The sequence below is a fragment of the Acinonyx jubatus genome, chromosome B4 (genome assembly GCF_027475565.1).
Source record: "Acinonyx jubatus isolate Ajub_Pintada_27869175 chromosome B4, VMU_Ajub_asm_v1.0, whole genome shotgun sequence".
NCBI classification, from domain to species: domain Eukaryota; kingdom Metazoa; phylum Chordata; class Mammalia; order Carnivora; family Felidae; genus Acinonyx; species Acinonyx jubatus.
Genome location: NC_069387.1, coordinates 59184620 through 59208430, shown reverse-complemented (window position 1 = coordinate 59208430; position 23811 = coordinate 59184620). Strand labels below are relative to the sequence as shown.

The following is a 23811-nucleotide window of genomic DNA, read 5'->3' as shown; positions in this document are numbered from 1 at the left end:
TATTATAAACATAGTTTTTATTCTTTTCTTACCTTCAATGAAAAAGGCCTGATGCCACCAAAACATTTTTTTGAAACTCAGTATCTAAACACAGAACTTGAGAGCCCAATGATTATTTTTCAAGACAAATGCTGAATAATTTATATTGCTTTTAAAAAATAACTAAGATCTATTTTTATTACTTCAATTTCTTCTTAAAGTAGCAATATGCCCTCACATTTTTTTCATACAAATCTAAAATATATCTAGTAGTCCCAAGTGTTTTGTGTTTACGTTTGTTCTAAGTGTTTGTTTCATTAAAACTTTTCAGAAATAAGTGCACTTCTAAAGAGAAAATAAATGTGAAGTAAAGACAAGAGGAAATAGTCATGGTTATAGAAAAACAGTTGTTCTGAATGTTCTGGACCTTAACAACTCAGAGAGAATGTGTTTAGATGCTAGGGGGTCTCTCTGCTGATTCAAATCTCAATTCATTAATTTATAGATCATCCAAAGAAAAATCACTAGTTCTTCTAACCGGTAGATACTGCTTGATTGTTTCATGGTTGTCTACAATAAAACACCAAAAATAAATGAACTTAATTTAAATTCACAGATTTACACGAAGATATATAGATGTTTTAAAAACAGAAAGAGTATTCTATTATGGAAATAAATGATACCCTATCTTAAGCCTTAGCAACCAAGAAAGTTTTGAGTATTCCACGTTATTTTCCATTCAACTAATAGCTTATTAAATCGGCTATATATTCCATTCAGAAAAGGTTGATTGATAAGAAATTCCTTGTTTTCAGATAGCACTATGCTCCAATGAATTTAAAGACTTAAAGCTATGTTCATAAGAAAAGCATAGAAGAAAAATAACATAACTTGCTTTAATACAAAGGTTTTTTTTTAATAAAAAAGTCAAAGTCTACATTAAATCAGGAAATCAATAAATCTGAATTATACAAGCTTTCTATATACTTAGAAAAACCAAAAACACAGTTTATAATAAAACTCTTTAATTCAAAATAGAGTCTAATTTAAAGAAAATGTCATTATGCCCAGTTGATTAGATTGGGTTTGTCATTTAAATTAAATGGTTCACCTGAAATATGGTTAAGTGTATAATAGAGAAACTTCAATCTGAGGGGTACTTTGCAAATTATCTAGCTAATTTGCATCATGAATCAAATTCTTAGCTTCCAAAGGGCAGACACAGTCTTTAATTGCTTTTAGATAGGCACTTAAGAAATGCTTTTGACAAGGAGGAAACCCCAAAGATTGTGAATCACTCTGTCAACTCCAGGGAATAATGAGACTCTAAACAAAGTAAACTTTCCAGAACTGCCCTTCCACTGCCAAGAAATCATAACTATTTCCAAGTTCTTACTGCTAAGAAAAATGAGGGAGATAGAAACCAAAATGCTCTACTCTTACTCGATTAAATAGTAAACTTCAGCTCTCTCTCTCTGTCAACTTGAATTAATGACACTTTTCTATACTGAAATAGTTACTATATTACAACTAGAGAGTGATGTAATTTCCTCCTATCTTACTCATTCACTATCACACTAGCAAAACAGTCTGTAAAAAACAAAAAAGGGGGGGGGATGAGGTGGGGTGAGAAAATCTTATAAAAGTGAGAAGTTACAGAGTTTTAAAAATCAGATGTGGTTATAATATAATTTGACCAGAGTTGGTCAAATTGAGATAACCCCAGAATTGTAATAGTTTTCTCCTACTCAGCCACATGATCCAAACAAGAAAAATGGAGATGAACTATTAGATGAACACATAGTAAGTACCAAACAAATACTAGGAAGGAAGGAAGGAAGGAAGGAAGGAAGGAAGGAAGGAAGGAAGGGAGGGAGGGAGGGAGGGAGGGAGGGAGGGAGGAAGGGAAGAAGGAAAGAGAGAGACTAGGTGGAGGAAAAAAAAAACCAAAACCCAAACCCCAGGATGGCCCTGCTGAAACACTGTGGAGCTACCTCGCAGCAACGTTTATAAAAGCTTCTGTAGATGTACGTAATGATGCTATACAGTGCTTCCCCATCAAGAAGAACACACCTACAAATAAGTCATCATTTTAGATTTTGATCACAGGTAATTTGTAATGGTTGTAATTGCTATATCTTTAAAAAAAAAAACAACTTATCAATTAACAGTTAAGACAAATGTTAGGCCATTCTTTGATAAAATGTTGTTCCTCAACTAGTACTTTTGAAACCAAAACCTCAGAGAGTCATTTTAGAATTAAAGCGTTGAGCTAGAAAAGATTACTTCATTCTTAGGGAAATAGCTGAAGAATTTGATGCTGAAGGCATCCCCCCATCCTCTCCTCACAACCCGCCCTTCGCCCCACCTGTGTTTACTTCCTTAATTTCACTTACGTTAACCACAGTGATGTAGCTGAACATGAACAATATTGCCCTTGAATAAGCTTGACCTCTATCAAAGATCTGTCGTGTCCGAATATGGCATTCCCATAGGAAAGGAAAATCTACTCGGTGGTGAACATCCACTCTGTTCAGGATCTTTGGTACATTTGGAGTGTAAGAAAATAATGGCACAATAATACAAGTACTATCAAAGGAAAAATTTTTCACCAAAAGAAATAAAAGTTAACCGGCCATGATATGTAACAACTTTCTAGAAAACCAAAGCAAATAGGTCTTTGTTCTTCGTAAGTCCATTTACATGATCAGAAGATTGACATTTAAAAAAATAGTTTAATAAAAATACACCAGTTCTACAAGCAGCCTTCATGGTCGTTTCTTAAATTCAACTCACCATAATCAAATCAAAATAATGCCATGTCCTCTTGTTAAAAAAGAAGTCCTTTTGTCACAAGAAAAGCAACTTTACATTTCATATAATACAGTACATCTCCCTATGAATATACAGACTACGTATACAAAGGTCATCAGTATTTCTGAATGCAAAGTAAATATATTAGTGGAGTGCTTGAGTGAAGGTGTTAAACTTCCTCCTTCTTATAAACCTGTCACTCCCAACTGTGGAGTTTGTGAAATAACATGATGATAAAGTCTATTTTTTAAAGAACCAGTGTATTTCCTTTCTAAAATTTCTTAAGACCATTACAGAAATTGTCTTCAGATATATTCATTCTACATATGTCCAAACCAATAGGGCAACTATTCGAACACCAACTATGGAAGATGGCTTTTTTTTGTGATTATCTAGACCCATAAGATTTGCAGTAGAACAGCGATACTGCAGTGCTACCTACAGGTTAGCCTACGCTGCTTTGAATGATATGTTTCTCCTGAATCGATTAGAGGTGTTACAGTACAAAAGCCACAGCACACACAGGCAGAATGGACCTTAATACGCATGTAGGCAGTGCAGTTACAGAGGGATGTACGTTTCTTTTATTCCAGTACCTTCATATAATAAAGTTAACAAAAATAATAAAATATTAAAAAAAAAAAAAAAAGCCAGCTGGCACTGCCAACCAATTCCTGTAGTAGTCTCAGAAATCCTAATCCTGTAGAATTTCCTCTTGTGCTCAGAAGCACCACTGTCCAGGAGTATTTCAGTGTCTTGTTATCTACGCCAAGCAAGCCTGGTGATGCAGCTACCTGAGTTCTCTTGGTTGTGGGCGAATGTGATCTGCGTTCATAATTTCCCCGCTTTCATGTAGGTGGGGATAGAGCCACGCTGAGTCAACCCTTCAAACCTTTTATAGGTATAATTGAGAAAAACCCAGTCTTTGGATTTGTAGTCTGGTTCTGTGGTGTTTGGCACTAGAAAGATAGGAAAATTAACCAAGAGCAAAGGAATTTCATTAGTGAAAATGGCAGCATCTTCATCAACTGTTATCAGTGTTAGTTGTGTTACAGTATCTTACCTGGCTGTAAAATATCAGATTCAGGAAAGTCATCAAAATTTGAAGTATCATCAATGCTTTTGATTTCTATAGGGATTGCTGCTGGCCTTTCCCTATAAAAAAGTATCAAGTAGCATGGTAAATTTTCCTGAACTCTTGATTTTCCAAAAAATAACTCTACTTGCAAATTCTGCATGCTATTCTGTAGCTGTCAGAAGAGCCAAGGAAATTTATCGTGGCCTTGAACACGATAAGTTAAGTGGATTTCATAGTTGAGTATGGTATTTTATTAAAACATTACCATTTACTTGGAGTTTCATTTCTTTGTACCCAGACTTTCTCATGCTGGTTTTTTTTTTATTTAAGTGGAAAAATAAGAGGTAAAGAAAGGGAAAGTTGGAACAGAAGAGATTTTGTCCAAATGATTTTATAATTGTATAAAGTATGCTGGACATTGTGGGTACTGGGTTCTATCTAAGTAATTCAGAAATAGAATTCTTCTAGTAGAGGATCCATACATTACAAGTCATGTGTAGAGGGGGGCACCTGGCTGGCTCAGTCAGTGGAGCATGTGACTCTTGATCTTGGGGTCATGAGTTCGAGCCCCACACTGGGTGTAAAGATTATTTAAAAAAAAAAAGATATTTGGGGAAAAAAAAGCACTTTGGGAAATTAAGAGGCTCATAAGGTCAAAGGACTAGACATGTGTGATGAAATCTAAATCCAAAACCATATAAATTTTAAGGGAATCAAGGACATCAGGTTAAAAAAAATTAGTCATGAAAATGCCTTATCATGATAAAAATGTTTAAGTACAGAAAGTTATTTTTTTTAATTAAAAAAAATTTTTTTTAATGTTTATTTATTTTTGAGAGAGAGAGAGACAGAGCATGAACAGGGGAGGGTCAGAGAGAGAGGAAGACACAGAATCTGAAACAGGCTCCGGGCTCCGAGCTGTCAGCACAGAGCCCGACGCGGGGCTCGAACTCACGGACCGCGAGATCATGACCTGGGCTGAAGTCGGACGCTTAACCGACTGAGCCACCCAGGCGCCCCCAGAAATAGTTAAATGAACCTATCCATTTCTATTGCTTCTATTTTTTTCAACAAACACTTGACTGGATGTATTAGGTGCTAAGTTAACAAGGCCTGTTATGTAAAAATGTATTTTTTTCCCAGAATCATTCCAAGTTATTTATAGTTAATGTGGCAAATTAATAAATTTATATTAGTTTAGTGAAAAGAACCATAGACTTTGGTGTCCTAATCTCTTGTCATTAACCAGCTGCATGACCTTAGACAGACAAGTCCCTGCTCTACAACTATTTCGTTACTGTCAAGGTAAGAGATTGGACTAGTGGTCTCTAAGTGTCCTTCCAACTGTAAAAAGGGGGGAATCCTACTTCTGTTCAGTGAGATGAGGTAGGTACAGAATAATGCGGCACAGCAGTGAAGAAGAAGAACCAGGACTCCTAAATCAAACTACCTTGGTCCAACTCTGGTTAGGAAATTCTTGCTAGATTATTTATTACCTGTGGCACTGAAGGCAAATTACCTCTCCATGCCTTAGTTTCCTCTTTTGTAAAATAGACACGATAATAATAGTACCTATTTTATAAGATTTACTATGAGGATAAGATTAAAAGTGCACAAAAATTAACAACTCAGAAAACAACAGATGCTGGCTAGGATGTGGAGAAACAGGAACCCTCCTGCACTGTTGGTGGGAATGCAAACTGGTGCAGCCACTCTGGAAAACAGAGTAGAGGTTCCTCAAAAAATTAAAAATAGAACTACCCTACGACCAAGCAACAGCACTACTAGGAATTTACCCAAGGGATACAGGAGTGCTGATGCATAGGGGCACTTGTACCCCAATGTTTATAGCAGCGCTTTCAACAATAGCCAAAGTATGGAAAGAACCTAAATGTCCATCAACTGATGAATGAATAAAGGAGATGAGGTTTATATATACAATGGAATACTACTTGCCAATGAGAAAGAATGAAATCCTGCCATTTGTAGCAATGTGGATGGAACTGGAGGGTATTATGCTAAGTAAAATAAGTCAGTTAGAGAAAGACAGATATCATATGTTTTCACTCATATGTGGAACTTGAGAAACTTAACAGAAGACCATGGGGGAAGGGAAGGGAGACAAAATAGTTACAAACAGAGAGGGAGGGAGGCAAACCATAAGAGACTCTTAAATACACAGAACAAACCGAGGGTTATGGGGGGTGGGGGAGGCAGGGAAAATGGGTGATGGGCATGGAGGAGGGCACTTGTTGGGATGAGCACCGGGTGTTGTATGTAAGTGATGAATCATGGGAATCTACCCCAAAACCAAGAACACACTTTACACACTGTATGTTATCCAATTTGACAATAAATTATATTAAAAAAAAAAGATTAAAAAAGCACAAAAGTACTTAGAATAGTGCTGGACATACAATAAGTGATCAAAAAACACTAGCTATTATTACAGTTATTATGCCTAGCACATTGTAGGAGTTCCAGCGAAGATCTGCCTGAAGTGACACAGAAGCTGTCTTGAGAGAGGAAAAGGAGCTGGTCAGGCAGGGCAGGAGTAGGGACAGGAACAGGGCAGAGAGAAGAGCATTTCAGTAGAATGAAGTGCAATTGACAAAGCCCTGAGGTGGGAGGAGTGGGAAACACCACACTAGATGCCACTGCTACAGATGAGGAAAGAGCCACACCCCGCGGTCCTGAAAGCAGTTAAGGATCCTGAATTTTATTCTAAGTGCAAAGGGAAGGCAGAGAACAGCACGATCAGATTTATGTTCTTAAACTGTCACTGTGTGGAGAACAGTCCAGAACTACTGAAGGTGGTTTGGCCATTAATTGAATAAAGACCAATGCTCACAATGAACAACTTCAAGCAAATTCTTTTTTTTTTTTTTAAACGTTTGTTTATTTTTGAGAGAGAGAGAGAGAGCGCGCGAGCACAAGTTGGGGAGGGGCAGAGAGAGGGAGACACAGAATCCGAAACAGGCTCCAGGCTCTGAGCTGTCAGCACAGAGCCCGACACGGGTCTCGAACCCACCAGTGGTGAGATCATTACCTGAGCCGAAGTCGGACACTTAACCGACTGAGCCGTCCAGATGCCCCTACTACAAGCAAATTCTTACAAGTTACTTGTTTCATTTCACTTTTGCCCACAATGTTTAAAAAAGGCACTGTATCTTCTTATAACTTCATAAAGAAAATGGTATATTAGAGAGAGGTACAGTATACAGTGTGATGTAATAGGACAAAAATGAGGGGTTATAGTGTGAAATATAAATACGTCTCTGTTGTGCTAACATCAGCCTGTATCACGTAACTCTGAATACAAAAGTTGAAACAGATGCACAATATGTGGTTTTCCCCTTAAAGTGGACATTAGCTAAAATGAGTCATTTAGCTATCATCAGTATAGTCTCACCCCATATAATCCAGAAAACACTGATTTAACAACATTATAATCGTGTTACCTCTTGTATTTAATCTAGTAGAACCAAAGACAAATTGATTGCTAAATCCAGTAAAAAAAAAAAACAAAAAAAAAACAAAAAAAAAAAACAAAAAAAAACCCAAAAACCCGTTTTTACTTAGACCTCTCCCACTCACAGCCTATGAACATACCTGATGTGCCCCCAGTCTACACCTTCAAAAAAAGGATGACCTTTTATTTCTTCAACTCCACTATTTCCAATTCTGTTTTCAGAATCAATACAAAATCTAGAAAATGGAAACAGAGAAATGATATGCAAATTACATCTAAAGTACTCTATTTGCATTTTTTTCAAACACTTATTTTTCTTCTCGGTTTACTGAAGTTAGCTGTTTATTGTGGGAAATGTGGGAGAAAATAGAAATCCTCTGTAATTGCACCGAACAGAGATAACTTACTTACTGTAAACAGTGTGAAACCATTTCCTTTTAGTCTTTTATTACGATTTTTACAATATGTTAGTATAGTAGTCGCCGTTTTAGGGCTATATATTTTCATTTAATATACTGAGAAAACTTCCCAAAACTATTAAATATTCTTTTTTAACTTCGTTTTCTAAAATTTGCATATAGAAATATTACACTCTATGTAGCCGGTCCACTATTATTGAATACTTTGATGGTTTTCAAGTTTTCATTACTAAAAACCTATCATGATAAACATATTCTACCTAAATCTTTACACGCATCATCTGCACAAGCAACATTCTTAGAATTACTGGGTCAAAGCTCATATACAGTTGAAAGATTTTTTTTTTATAATATGCTGTCAATTAGCTGTTGTCATAGGTTGTCCCAATTTATATTCCTTGCAGCCATTCACAACAGTACCAAATACTTCATCTTAGTTGAGAAACAGAATGAAATCCTTTGCTTAGAAACAATTTCCCACGTAGACTCATGATATAAAGTAGCAATTTTCTTCCCCTTTGCTCTTTAATGAGATAGCGTCCTTGCACTCCAACAGGAGTGACCTTTGAAACAATACAAGCCTTCTTCCCTCCTTTTTTTTTTTTTTTTTAAGTTTATTTACTTATTTTGAGAGAGGGAATGAGCACGTACTGGGAGGGGCAGAGGGAGAGAGGGAGAGAGAATCCCCAGCAGGATCCATGCTCTCAGCGTAGATCTCAACTCAGGGCTCAACCATGACCTGAGCCAAAACCAAGTTAACCTACTGAGCCACCCAGGTGCCCCACCCCCTTCCGTCTTCTTAACTCTGTTTTTGCTGCATGCTTCCTTTTAATTGTTTGCAGTTTTTAAAAAAACACCGTTTCTTTATTGATCTCTTTGACGGTATAGATCAACAGTGACCCTTTTCTTCCCACAAAAGTAAAATGGGATTTAATCTTTTAGGTACCTGTGATGATTTAAAATATGACACTCTCCTCTAGGGAATTAACCACTAACCTAAGAATTAAGTCCTTGGCTTTCTCAGATATAGGAACCTCTGGAGGAAATACCAAAGTTTCTTTCCAGTTCATCACTTTTCTATATGTTTCTTGAGGAGTTTCAGAGCAGAAAGGTGGATATCCTACATATCAGAGAAAACAAAAGTTTTATCAGCTTTCATTATCAAATATTCTATACCTACTACATATGTGCCACAAGAAACACAACAGTCCTAAGTGCTCTATTCAATAGTAAAAAATGTCCCCATTCATCAATTTGTAATCAAATTGCTAATAAAGGCAATAAAATAAAGGATTTAAAGCACTGCCCCCTTTACCTGAAAGGCCATGCAGATATAATTTTGATACAGGGGAATTCTGGTTACATACCCTCTTCCTGAATCCCTACAGAACTCACTGGTATTTATCGTGTATTTAACATTGGGGGATGTCAAAAATTGGTTTAAAAGAGTTCAGATATTTTAGCCCATGATATCAGCAGTATGTTTAATCAGGGGCACTCACAGAAATTTATACAGTATGTACATAAGCAGATGATAAAACATACCTATTAGCATTTCATACATAATCACTCCCAAAGACCACCAGTCACACAATTTGTTGTAACCAGTCTGCATAAATACTTCTGGAGCAATGTAATCTGGTGTCCCAACTGTGGAATATGCCTGCAAAGGAAGAGCTTATCAAACCAGCATACTTAAATATTTTTTGAAAGATCTGAGAATGGCTCACTACTGGAAAAAGCAATATATACAGAAGTTAATTTTTCATTTAATACTTGTTTTGCATGTTTATCATGTAGAAAGCTTAGGAATAGGAACCAAGCCAGATAATATGTTATTTAAAATATGATTTCTGCCCTCCCAAGAAGCTCAATGAAGTTATTTATATATTTGGCCATAAATCCTGTGGAAATGAGTAAAGGGAGAGCTCACTAAAGCGGACTTGGGATACTAGAAGGGGGAGCTATACTACCTGCTGTCAATTACAGATCCCATCAGAAGAATCATCAACAGGGAAAGAATCCTCAATCACAGCCCTAACAGTGAAGAGTGCATACTACACCTCCTATGAGAAAACTTGCCCTGCAACTCCGCCAAGGAGAAACCTTCACCACCTTGAACTCTTGCTCTTTTCCAATGGACTTTTGCTCAAAACGACCCCTTCCAAATCCTCATCCTTCTCTTAAAATACCATTCCTTTTCTTTGCTGGACTGGCCAATGGTTTCGCCATAGCTTGTATGTCTCAAATTGCAATTCTCTGTTATTCTCAAATAATCCATTTTTGCTGGTAAAGTAACTTTTATTTTTAAGGTTAAAATCCATTTCAAAAAGAATAAGGAGGTTGAGCCCAGTGGGCCTGGGTTCCCCACTCACTGCTGATGTGTTCTCAAGCAAGTTATTCAACCTGTCTGAGCCTCAGCTTCTGCTTACAGAAAATGGGAGTTATAATACCTGTCCTAACTCCATTGATAGGAGGACGAAACAAGAAAAAGAGTGTGCTTTGTAAAGTGCAACCAGCTACATATATAAAACATCCAGTCTTTTCATTATAAACCTAATTCCAGGGCATTTCATTCTTAATTCATATAAAATGTTACAAAGACAATTTCTTTAAGGCAGTAGTTCTCAACTAAGGGCAGTATGCTAGGGACCATTTGAAAACGTGTGACAGCAGATTTCGTCATTCCAATGACCTGATGGGGGTGCTGACTGGCATTTAGTTGGAAGGGGGCAGCGGAGAGGCATTGGGGAGGGGATGGGAGGGTAGGATAGAGGATTTAAAGAAGTTCCTGCCCCAAATACTAAGAGTCCCTCTACTTCTCCCTTGGTAAATAAACATTGATAGAAGTCATGATGATGGCCACGAGAATTATAAAACATGTACAGGAGTAATCACCTGTGAATGCTCTGTAAGTAGAATTCCCACCATATTTTTAAGCACTATTCATTTTTCCCCTTAAAAGTAGGAAATACTGCAATTCTTCTCTCAGTTGTAAAATCTGATCTGAAAGCGGCACATTTAAAAGTAGAAGGAAGTTTTTGTGATTAATTCACGGCTCCAAATATTAAAAAAAAATTTTTTTAAAGCTTTTAAAAACACTGAAATGCTTTTACAAACACAGAAAACTTGCAATTAACTACGTGGGCCAATGATAGAATGAGCTCAATCATACACAGGTCATCTTATTGGTTTGAGAGGGTATCAGACCTTTCAGTCTATTTGCCTTACCCAATACTCAGAGAAAATACTGAATTAGTTTCCCTGTCATCATTTGGTTGAATTTAACAAATATTTACAGAGTGTCTATATGGGCAGGCATTGTATAAGAAATCAGGAAAACAAAGTCTAAAGGCACATTCCTAACCCTGAGAATGTTTCTGGACCTAGTTAATAGCATAAAGGGAAAGAGGAAAGGGCACAAACAATTCTTATATTTGCTAAGTAACAAAGGAGAAATAGTTTGGGTAAACACAGTTTTATCCCACTTCCATTAAAAAAAGTAATGGAGTTTATCTGTAGTAAAGTCTGCTCTCTAATTTTATTTTATCTGCTTTACTGCAATACTGTTAACATGCCAAACTTCCTATTTACTTTATCTACAAAGAAGTTCTTAGAGACACACAATCACCTTACTTATGCTAATTGATATGTTATTTCAGAACAAGTATGAAAAATGGAAAACACAAGGCATTCACTACAATCATACTCATGTCAGTGAGTTTTACATAAAGTGCTAATTACTAGTAAACAGATGACTTAACAAGAGATATGAGCCATAAAATAAAGTTAAATCACAGAGTTAAAATTAGCAGTCACTTTACGGGCAAGGCAATGCTACAGAGAAACTAAGAGAACTACGTGATTCCAGAAGAAGCTCTATCATTGCTACAAAGTAAGTACTAATCATTGTGAAGATATAAAATGATCCAGCGAAACCCCAGTGAAATTTGAGGACTAGGACAACCTTTCTTAAAGACATGTCTGACTTACCAGTTGTCTCCTGTTCTTCTTCCATGTTTCTGCTTTCCTCTTTGAGTTCATGTTCTGAAATGCTAATGTCAACAAGAGAGAATTGTAATCACGAGGGAAAAACTCTACCAAAAAAAAAAAAAATTCAAACATATACAAGTAAAATACATTGGTTTAAGGAGTGAGGGGAGAGAGAGAAGTTTTAGTTCTTAACAACCAGCTACACTATGTTAACCTGAAAAAAAAAAAAAATCAAACTTACAGAAGTCACTTGGCGGGTTGTGTGTAAGGTTTCTGTAGAACTCAGTCCTATGAGCTTTCTTTAATCCCGTGCATAAACCAAAATCAGATAATTTTACATGACCCTAAAAAAAAATAACTAGTAAAATCAAGATTGTATTAACTTTGAAACAAAGCCTTATTATAAATTTTTCTTTTAAATGCAATCATTATAAACATTCTTAGCTTAAAATTCATATAGGTGATATTTAAAATTAAAAATATTTGACGATGATGATTTTTAAAAGTAGAAAATGTTAGAAGATAAACATAGCCATACTCCCTTGATGTCATTGCACTCCGGAGTCCTGTCCTATTACATCATTCTATGACATCACACAGTTGAGTGATGACATAAATTGTAGTTGCCCATTTCCAATCACAAAATCAGCTCTATTACTCCACAAAATAATCAGCAACCCAATATTTCACCAGTTTATTCACATGCCTTGGCATCCAATAAAAGGTTGTCTGGTTTAATATCCCGATGGATGAAACCCAACTGGTGGATTGCATCTATTGCCAGAACAGTCTCTGAAATGTAGAACTGTGTTTCCTCTTCTGTCAAGGTATCTTTTTTCATCAGCAATGTCATCATGTCACCTAAATAAAGAAAAATAAGTATCAGGTATTAGAAACACCTCAAGCTTTCTCCGCATCTCTACAACCTATGCCTGATTTTCACATTTTATGACCCACCCAGTATATCTCCAACCGTTTCTAGGGCCAAGTAAAAAAAGTTACATTGCATTAGCAAAAGTTTCACGACATCTAATGATTTTAACGTAGAAAGTATGTGAAGTCAAATCAGAGCAGACATGATCATGAAGTGATATCCTCCACTCAACATCCAGAATAGGATAATATGCTGAACTATGAAAATGAATCAGAGTAAGCACGCCAGAAATGGGATGTATTCTTTCAAATTGAAGTTCCAAATATATTCAGCGCTCTTCAGTCCAGCAAAAATAGAACATCATCCCACTAAAAGACACTCTTTTATTTTCCAGGAATTTTTTCTTTAAAAGGGGACAAAGAACAAACAATAGTGAATTTACAATTCAGAAATGACAACTGTTAATATTTTTCATGATAGTTCAAGTCTTTTAAAAAACAACAACAAACATGTGGAAGTGTTCTTCATCCTCCATATCCCGTTTTATTCCCCTTTCCCTTTTTGTTGAGTAACCATGATCATGGATTTGGTTTGGTGGGTAACCTTCTAGCTTATTTTTAAAATATGTTTTCATATATATATATATATGAAATATATATATATGAAATATATATATATGAAATATATATATATGAAATATATATATATGAAATATATATATATGAAATATATATATATGAAATATATATATATGAAATATATATTGATGTATGAATTTACAGCCTTTTACATATTTTTTTAATTACATAAATGGTACATGTAATTCCACAGCTGGCTTTATTACTCCACTGTTTCCAACATTTTCTCATTGAAACGAATAGAGCTCCTGACTTTTAACAACTGTAAAATAATTCACCACCTAATCATGCCATATTTTATTTATTCAGTCTACTAATGGTCATTTATTTTGTGTGCAGCTTTTCACTGTCACAACAATGCTGCAACGAACATCTTTCACAAATCTGTTGTGCACATGTCAGGGAGAATCTCCAGGGAATACACTGGTTGTAGAATTGCCGGATTGTAGGACACATGCACTTTTCACTTCACTGGTATCTACAAACTGCTCTCCAGAAGAGTTAGAGATTAATTTACGTGGAAGAGAGGCCAGTTTCTCCCACAGCCTCATCAGACTTTTAATGTTTTTACTAATCAGATGAGTGTGAAATGGTATCTCATTCTTGTTTTAATTTGCATTTCCCTAATATGAGCAGAGTTGAATACTTTCCTATATATTTATAGACTAGCCTGAGTTTCCCTTCTGTATGTTGTCTATCATTTGCCCATTGGGTTTTGGGTTGTTTGTCTTTTTCTTTCTTTCTTTTTTTTTTTTTTTAGTTTATTTTCTTTATTTTAAGAGAGAGAACACGAGCAAAGGAGGGGCAGAGAGAGGAGAGAGAGAATCCCAAGCAGGCTGACAGTGTAGAGCCTGACGCTGGGCTCAAGCTTCAAACCATGAGATCACGACCTGAGCGGAAATCAAGAGTCAGACGCCCAACCGACTCAGCCACCCAGGTGCCCTGGTCTTTTTCCTTAGTGACTTTATTGTTCTTAACTCTAGACTTGTAACAATCTAACTAATTATATACTGTAAACCCAGAATGGTAGTATATAAAATGGTAGTATGTAAAATTTAAAAAGGATTTATCATTCCTTCAAAATAATCTGATTTGTGGTAAAAATTAGATTATGGGAGGAACTAGAGGAAAACCATGACTGCCTTTGTAAAACCTCACAGCTAGGAATGTAACAGCAAACCTAATCGACAGGATAACAATTACATATAAAGATGTGCTTGCATCAGTCTGTCATTGGTATCATGTTTGCTTTTACCTCCAGGGAGAAATTCCATGATCAGATAAAGGTTCCTCTTATCTTGAAAACTGTAAAACATCTTCACCACCCAGGCACCATCTGCTTCTACCAAAATATCTCTCTCTGCTCGGATATGGGCCACCTAGATGAATGTATTTTGAAAAAATAATTGCAACACATCATACATTTTTCCAGTTCACCTCTTACAATTATCCATCCAGTTCCTTAATGGTTGTGAAGGGAAGGAGGAGTTGTAGAAAAGATTTGAAATATATACGCATGTTCATAATCTCATTACATATGGAGAACCTCCAGAAACAGTTTATTTTAGCTTTTATTTTTAGGCCTGGAAAAGTGGAATCCACAAGTTCATTATCGGAAGCTGAGGCCGCTGAGGTAGAAAAATGATTAGTCCAAAAACTTTCCAACCAGAATCCCCATTTGCCAAGGATCTTGGCTTTGTCATACACATTTCAGGCCCTGGCCTGACTTTTACAAGTTAGAAGTAGTAAGCAATGCCTTACAGATTGGTATGACAAAGTCATGTCCTCAGCAAACTAGTTTTAACTGTTATTGGTCAAAGAAAGGGCCTTTTGTGGTGGTTAAACGTTTGGCCATTTTTTTTTGTAACAAGTAGACACATTTATAATAATTTTGTATGATTTTGCTAACTATAATAACTTTATGTTATTTTGTTAATTAGAAAACCTCTAGAATATCTATAAACATGATATACAGCAAATTAGTGTAACCTTTGGGGATTTTGCTACTGACTTGTCAGACACACAATTACTAGGGACACTTCTATGTGAACATTTTATAGTCTGAAAAATTTTATAAACGGTAATTTGTTGGGTTGGTATAATCAATTTTCAGATGCTTTTGCATTAATATATTTATACATTCTTTTCAAAGATCAACAATATTTGATTTTATCCTTTTGCTATTCCCATTGTGCATTATTATGAATTCTGGCCCAAAGCACATGAGAACCCAGATTTCATAAATCTTTTCATGATAATGAAATATGATCTGCTTAAAATGTCATATTTGGGATTACTGTATTTATTACCTGGTGCAATAAATGCTCTGAGGGCAAAGCATAGGAACAACAGTTGAAAACTAAGAACCTATTTTCTGGCATCAAAAACCCTTACAACCTCTCTGGATTATGTTTCATAAAGTGAAAAATGGTATCAAAATTCTTACCCATTGCCTTTTACAAAGCATTTCTGGGTTAGTAAAGGAAAAACCTCAAACCTTTGATGCTGCATCTATGGTGCTGTCAGGAAAAACTACATCATAAACTTGGCTTGATTATTTTTAAATGCTTTAAAGTCAGATTACAGGAAGTTTTCAAAATGGTCCTGTTTTCAAATAATAGGAAGTTATCACACATAGTAATCTGGTACCACAATATCAGGGAGATAATGTGCTACTAAATTTTGTGGACTGGTTAGTATTAAAGTAAATGTAATAAAAACTTAAAGTAATGACCTTTTAGAATTGAGTGGGAAAAGGTTTTCTAAAATGAAATTCAGTGGTGGCAAAGGCAGATTAATTTATAGGGGGGGGAAAACAATAACACAATGCAAAACAGACTCGATGTTTGGGCTCCGGTGGGATTTTCCCTGCATAGGAATGAAAAATGGTCAGAAGCTCTTCAATCTCTGGCAAAATATTCAAGATTGGTGCTATCCAATAGAAATACACTGCAAGCCACATATATAATTTAAAGATTTCTAGTGGCCACATAAAAAGTAAAAAAGAAACAGGAAATTTTTTTTTATTTAAAAAAAATTTTTTTTAATGTCTTTACTTTTTTAAGAGAGAGAGAGAAACAGAGCACAAGTGGGGAAGGGGAAGAGAGAGGGAGACACAGAATCCAAAGCAGGCTCCAGGCTCTGAGCTGTCAGCACAGAGCCTGACATGGGGCTTGAACTCACAGACAGTGAGATCATGACCTGAGCTGAAGTCGGAATCTTAACCGACTGAGCCACACAAGCACCCCAGGGGAAATTAGTTTTAATAATATAGTTCATGTAACTCCATGTATCCAAAATGTTATCATTTCAGTACATAATCAATATAAAAAATTATTGAGTTTTTTTTGTGCAGAATCTTCAAATTTTGGTATGTATTTTCTATTTACAGCACATCTCAATTCAGACTAGCTATACTTAAGTGCTTGGTAGCCACATGTGGTTAGTACCTAAAGACTGAACTGCTCCTTTTGTCCTTCCTCCAAAACCTTACCCAGGACTAATCCCATATGGCTTAGTTATATCCTGTTAATCTCTTTGTCTCTGAGGCTCTACATCTTGACCCAGACCTTTATTCTTATCGTTATCTGTAATTCTCTAATACAATTCAGTATTTCAACCTTCCTTGAGTTCCATACCTCTTCCCTCTAGAATCAATCTTCAAAAAAGTCCCCTATCATCTCACCTCTGGATGGTTCCTATCACCTTGTCATCCTGACTGAAACTAGGCTGTCTGCTGAGAGTTCTGTCTTCCTGCACAAGGAGTTCTCAGGAATGGCCTGCTTTTCTTTCACATCTTACTTGGAGAGGCGGTAGGTTTCCTGCTCATTTTCATGCTGCATCTGAACCACTGTGACACTTTCCTTCTCTGCAACTCTTTTGAAGTGCATGTTGTAAAATTCCATCAGCCATCATCTATCCGCACAGCTATCATTTACAGAACTCCCAGTCAATCCCTCTCATTCATGACTTCAGCTCATGGCTCACCAACTTCCTTTCCATCTTTTCCACTCATGGATAGATTTCAACATCTATAAGGATGAACCATCAGCTACCCTATCTATTGACTTCTTCCTCATCCTCACTGATCTCTTCCACCACTGCATGTTGGTCAGCCACCCATGGTAACCTTCTCATTACAATAACTGTATCCCCTCTAAAATCTCAATTTTGAGGACCTTTTTTTTTAATGTTTATTTTCTATTTCTTTTTGAGAGAGAGAGGGCACAGGGGGGAGGGGCAAGGAAGGGAGAGGGACAGAGGATCTGAAGAAGACTCTGTGCTGGCAGCAAAGAGCCCGATGTGGGGCTTGACCTCAGGAACCAAACCATGAGACCATGACCTGAGCCGGAGTTGGAGGCTTAACCAAATGAGCCACCCAGGAGCCCCCTCCCTTTTTTCGATGTTTATTTATTTATTTTGAGAGAGTGTGAGAGATAGTGAGAGCGAGAGAGTGCATGTGAAAGTGAGGGGGAGGCAGAGAGAGAGGGAGAGAATCCCAAGCAGGCTCTGCACTATCAGTGCAGAGCCCAACATGGGGCTCAATTCCAGGAACTGTGAGATCATCTTTGCCGAAGTCAAGAGTTGGACACTTAACCAGCTGAGCCACCCAGGTGCCCCAAGGAACTCTCTTTCTGATCTCCACCTTTTATCCTTCCAGATCTCTTATTCTTGTACTTCAATCTCCCTTCCATGGACTCTACCACTTTTTCTCTATTAGTCTCCTCACAATCTCATTTCTTTTTCTATCCAGCCTAGATTCCATCATTAGGATCACTCTTACAAATGCTTTAAACTCCCTTGTCCTCTTCCTCCATTGTATTTGCCTGGGAGAACATCAACCCTAATTAAACTCAAATTTCTGTCTATTCTGTACCTACCCCGGAGCAACTAAGTATTACTACAGAAAAGTTACCCAACTATGCTAACTGGTTTCACTTTACATTCCTGACTGCCGATCTCAATGGGTATTCAACTGTATTTCCCTAGCAAGCCTGCTTTCACACCATTCAAATCAACAGTTGTGACTATTTCACAAATTCTCTCTCCTTACACCTCCAGCTAGCTATCTACTAAGGCATGATGGCCTCACTTATTTATATTCAGGCAGGAACTTGGCACTACTAAATCAACCACCTGCATTCGTTCCCACTTTCTCTGCCTCTCCTTCCTGTTTTAGTGGATAGGTACATGTCCACTCCTACCAAAGATCAACTCTTCTGTCTGCCAGTGTATTCCTATAATTATCTGCTCTCTCCTGCATCTTCAATTTTCTTTCTAATGGATTCTTCCAATCAGCATCAAACACTTCTGTCTTAAAAAGAAAAAAAAAAATCCTCTTTACCCTAAATCCCACTTTACAAATCTGTTCTTTGTTCTGCTTCACATGAAAGATTTATCTGTGCTCACATTCTCCACGCCTTGCTTCCTTTTTGCTTTCTGTTACACTATTTCAGTCAGGCTTCTGCCCCCCAATCCACTGGGAATGTCTTTGCTGAGCTATTAATCTCCATATTGGGACATCCACTGGCTTGTCTTCCTCCTTGTACTCTCTCTGCAGCATTCAACATAGTTGACCACTCACCTCCTCCTTTAAACACTTTCTTCTCTTGGCTTCCATGACACCATGACTCCCCTGCCTGATAAGATGTTCCCTGTTGGTCCCCTTTGCTGGTCTCTCTTCTGCCTATTGTTCTCTAGGGCTTGGATCCAGTCCCCCTTTCTTTCTCTAACCAGATTGGTTTTCTAGGAAATTTCATCTTGTCCAATTACTTTAAATATGATCAATATATTGATGGCTTCCAAAGGATATTTCTAGTCAAACTTCTCTCTGTATTCTAGCCAACTGTCAACTCAATACCTCTTCTTGGAGATCTAACAGGCAGCTCAAACTTAATATGCCACAAAAGAGAACTCTTCATTCCCCTGATCTCCAAACCTGTTCTTTTTTCATTCTTTTCTAAATCAGAAATGACACCATCATGTATCCCGTTTCTAAGTGAAACTCTAGGTATGATCCTGCTTCTTCTATTTTTTCCTCACTACCCTTACCCCTCCTCTCATCCCCTAATATAGAGGACATCACAGAAAATCCTGCGGACTCTTCCACTAAAACATACACTTAATCTGTCAGACTTTTCTTCAGCTTCACTGCTGCAGCCCCAGGATAAGCCACAATCACATTCTGGCTGGAGGTGCCACACAGTCTCTTACTGGTTTCTCCGCTTCAACTCGTTTCTTCTGTCAGCAAGCAAAGGGATTGATTCATCTTTGTAAAACATCAATGCCACTCCTCTGTTCAGACAAAAGTGTCCTCCCCTCGCATTTAGAATAAAACCCAAACGCTCTGCCTTGGCCTTCAAATCCCTGCGTAATCTTGTCCCTGCCTACCTCTCCCACCACTCTTCCTGCACTGAATTGTAGCCACAGTGGCTTCTTTCTCTTCTTTGAGCAGGACAAGACTATTCTTGCTTCAGGGCCTCTGCATTTGCAGATATTTGTTCTACCAGATCTTTATCTGTCCTTCTTTCTCATTACTCAGTCTTTCATCAAATATTCCCTCTTTAGAGAAACAACCCCGATCTAATTCTTCCTCCTAAACCCAGGTCATCTGCATTGATTTACCCTTTTGTTAAAACTTTTGTCATAGTCTTTCTCAATCCTATTTGAAATAGCTGTCTGCCTATCTCCCCACTACTAAAAAAAAACAAGGATCAAAAAAGAAAAGAAAAACCAAGGATCAGGTTTGTCCTGTTAACCACTGTATTCCCAGATCCTAGAGCACATTATGGGCACATCTGGCACATCACAGGCACCCAATAAATACTTGTTGAGTGCATGGACTAGAAATAGTGAAAGAACGCAGTGAAAATTCAAGAGGGCCATGTTTAAATGAAAATCAATAGTATACTGCTCTAATAGCCAAGTAAGCTTCAGGTGGGGCTTTCCTCAGCTGCCACTAAGGTGCTCAGTCCTTCAGAGGAAGCTAAGGCCACAATGGGGTGAGGCCCTCAGTTCATCCAGAAACTAGCACCGGGCCAGACATAGCACTCATCTGCACCATGGCCTCTGTCTCGGGGCTCCCCTGCTCCTACTCAGCCCTCATCCTGCAGGACCATGAGTGACAGTCACGGAGGACAGGATCAATGCCCTCATTAAAGCAGCAGGTATAGATGTTGAACCTTTCTGGCCAGGCTTGTCGGCAAAGGCTCTGGCCAACGTCAACATCAGGAGCCTCATCTGCAAGGTAGGAGCTGGTGGGCCCGCCCCAGCAGCCGGTGGTGCACCACTGGGAGGTCCTGCTCCCTCCACCATGGCTGCCTGGCTGAGAAGAAAGTGGAAGCAAACAAAGAAGAATCAAAAGAGTCTATGATGACATGTACTTTGGTCTTTTTGACTAAACCTCTTCCTCAACCTGTTCAATAAAAAGCTGAACTGGTAAGTAAGCTTTAGGCAGACACTAAAAGGCTGAAGTAAAGAATTAAGTAGAGAGAGGTGTTATCTTCCCTCTATATCTCCATTGTTGAGTCCTTCCCTAGTATATAGAATCAATTTAGGGTTCTAGAGAGTGTCCACCCAGACTAGACAGAGGTGAGTACATAAAGTAATATTATTGATGTTTTCAGATTTATGACCAACCCTTAAACCGCGTTAAAGTCACAGGAAACATGGAGAGTCCAGGAGTATGAAATCAGAGGGGTTACAGATTTTGGAAATATGTAAAATCAGCCAACTCTCAGGAGACCGGTCTTGCTTCTAACGTGACAGGGATAAAGGAAGCTGAGAACTGTCGTTTATTTTCACTGAAGTCAGAAAAGAAGGTATTTTGTTATGGACTGACTGTTTGTGTCCCTCCCAAACCCCCCAAACTCCTGTGGTGAGGCCCTAACCCTCAGGGTGACTGAATTTGGAGATGGGGCCTCTAAGGAAGTAATTATGGTTAAGTGAGGTCATGGAGGGAGAGGGGGGATAGTGTCCTTATACGAAAAGACCCCAGAGAGCTCACGTTTTCTCTCTGTGCACACACCAAGGGCACTTAGTGGGAAGCTATCTGCAAGCCAGTAAGTGCGCCTCACCAGAAAGCAAACCCTGCCATGACACTGATCTTGGACTTTCGGCCTCCAGAACTGTGGGAAAATAAATTTCTGTTGTTTAAGCCACCCAGTCTGTGGCACTTTAGGCACTTATGACAGCCTAAACAGACTAAGGCATTTAAAAAAAAAATTTTTTTTTATGTTTATTCATTTTTGAAAGACAGAGAGAGACAGAGCACAAGCAGGGGTGGGGCAGAGAGAGAGGGGGACACAGAATCTGAAGCAGGCTCCGGGCTCCGAGTGGTCAGCACAAAGCCCGATGCAGGGCTTGAACTCACGAACCGTGAGATCATGACCTGAGCCGAAGTCGGATGCTCAACCGACTGAGCTACCCAGGCGCCCCGAAGACGTTTTCAGATTATAATTTGGAAGAAATTTTAACTTTCTTGAGAATTGAGAAACAATGAAACAAGCTATCAAAAAAATTAATAGGACTATATATAGTAAGACATGTAGATTCCTTTTTATAAATTCCAATATTTACATTTACTCTAATACCTAGTCAGTGGTGCTCCTTTGGTTACATGTGTTAAAGAACTCATACCTGCTCTTTTTCAAGCATATCAGCTTTTCTCAATATCTTCATTGCATAGATATGGCCTGTATCTTTCTTCTGAACCAGCCGCACCTAGAATGTAAAAATTGATCATACTATCAATGTTAAACGATCATTACTATTGATTTAGGAGCAAAAGGTAAGTTTCTTTAAAGAGATCAGTGGCAATTTGCCACTGCTTATATTTTAGGAATTTCATTAAAATTAAACTATTTTGCTATATTAAACTATTTTAATATATATTTTAAACTATCTGAATGAAGATAGATACTTTCAATAGCAATGCCTTTAGAAAAGAAGTAATCTCGGGGCACCTCGGTGGCTTAGTCAGTTAAGTATCGACTTCAGCTCAGGTCATGATCTTGTGTTGGGCTCTGTGCTGACAGCTCAGAGCCTGGAGCCTGCTTTGGATTCTGTGTCTCCCTTTCTCTCTGCCCCTCCCCTGCTTGCACTCTGTCTCTCTCTCAAAAATAAACAAACATTAAAAAAAAAAAAAAAAAAGTAACCTCTCCAAATGCTCCTCTTCCTATAACTTTCAGAGACTCAAAGTCATCCAAGCCAAGTCTGGTCCTCTTGAGCCGTAAGAACTCTGTTTCCTTGCGGGCATGCTGTGATCGGCGTAACTTTTTCTATTAAAAAAAGAATTTAAAAAGATGATTTTGTTTTCAATGAAGGCTATAGTGTTAAAAAATGAGATACATCAAAATGGAAGTATCTTAAATATTATTAAAAGATGAGATATATAAAAATGGGAGTAAAGTATCTTAAATATTATCTTAAATTTACCAAAGTCGAGTATTTAAGCATGGAAAGAATAAAGCAATGTTAAGAAACTTTTTCATTCTTAACAATTGATAAATCTTATTCTTCAGGTGGATTCCATTAACTATTTCACCTTAATGAGCTCATCACATATTTCATCTACATGCTAACTTAATTTATAAATAAAAATTAAACTTTAGGAAATGCTAATAGTATTCTGATAATGAATTTTACAGTCAGGCAATCTACTTTGCTTCACTTCCCTAATTTCCAAGGCTGTTCTGTGACAACTACTGAGACTTAGGACACCAAAATAACAAACAGCATGTTTCCATAGAGATTTGCTTTTGACAGCATTTTTTCTTAGATAAATTTTAATAAACTCCTTAAGATTTGGCACACAACTTCCTAAAAATATGAAACTGCCAAAAAACATAATGATTACATGAAGAATTCGTTAAAATATTCAAGTCAGTAATTTCATAATTCACTCTCTAAAAGTCACCAAAAAATAACTGCCATTAATAAGAAACATTATGAAATACCTGAAGGTTACATTTGGAATAGGCATTTATCTCATTGTTCTAAACCTCATTTTTCCCCTTACCAAACAAAACTCTGTTGACATTCTGTTAGTTCCTAGTTGAGGCAACATACAGTGGGAAATAAACAAAATCAAAAAAATTAAGCACCTGTTCATCTTCAAATGAACTCTACCAGGCTTTCAGGAATTCCATTCTGAAGAAAAGGCAAGTCAAATGACCATAACAGCTCAGAAACACTGCTTTTAAACACAGTACAAGGTATAACCATTGAGTAGTCTCTTACTACTCCTGTGTATATCTGTTTTCAAAAAGGTATGGCAAGCTATCAATTAACTGGGAATCTGTAAATGTGTATCCCCAGTGCAATGGAATTCTGATACTTTGAACAAAGTTAATCTAAGAAGATGAAATCCGGAAATGATGTCTTCATATCAATGGTGGAACCAGTGAAGATTTCTTTTTGTTCAAAAATGCTCCTTCAGTGATTTTTAAAAAATAACCGAAATACTAATAAGACAAAAAAGCCCAAAAATGTAGCTTGTTTGTTTTTTTTTTTAAATGTTTGTTTTTCAGACAGACAGAGAGTGT

General features: G+C 37.3%; 1 protein-coding gene and 1 pseudogene across 2 annotated transcripts in view; one reads left to right on the top strand and one right to left on the bottom strand.

Moving 5' to 3' along the window:
- The window catches only part of STK38L (serine/threonine kinase 38 like), an 84692-nt gene continuing 60881 nt past the window's right edge, over positions 1-23811 (bottom strand). For both annotated transcript variants that reach the window (XM_027035806.2, XM_053226059.1), the window contains 11 exons: positions 22423-22545; positions 21905-21988; positions 14523-14646; positions 12462-12616; positions 11997-12099; positions 11756-11817; positions 9308-9425; positions 8759-8882; positions 7484-7579; positions 3857-3948; positions 1-3752 (listed from right to left, as the gene is read on the bottom strand). In XM_027035806.2, the coding sequence (XP_026891607.1) occupies positions 3625-3752; positions 3857-3948; positions 7484-7579; positions 8759-8882; positions 9308-9425; positions 11756-11817; positions 11997-12099; positions 12462-12616; positions 14523-14646; positions 21905-21988; positions 22423-22545 (1209 nt within the window). In that variant the 3' untranslated portion in view covers positions 1-3624. The remainder of the gene's footprint in view (positions 3753-3856; positions 3949-7483; positions 7580-8758; positions 8883-9307; positions 9426-11755; positions 11818-11996; positions 12100-12461; positions 12617-14522; positions 14647-21904; positions 21989-22422; positions 22546-23811) is intronic.
- Positions 20329-20667, top strand: LOC128316372 (60S acidic ribosomal protein P1-like; annotated as a pseudogene).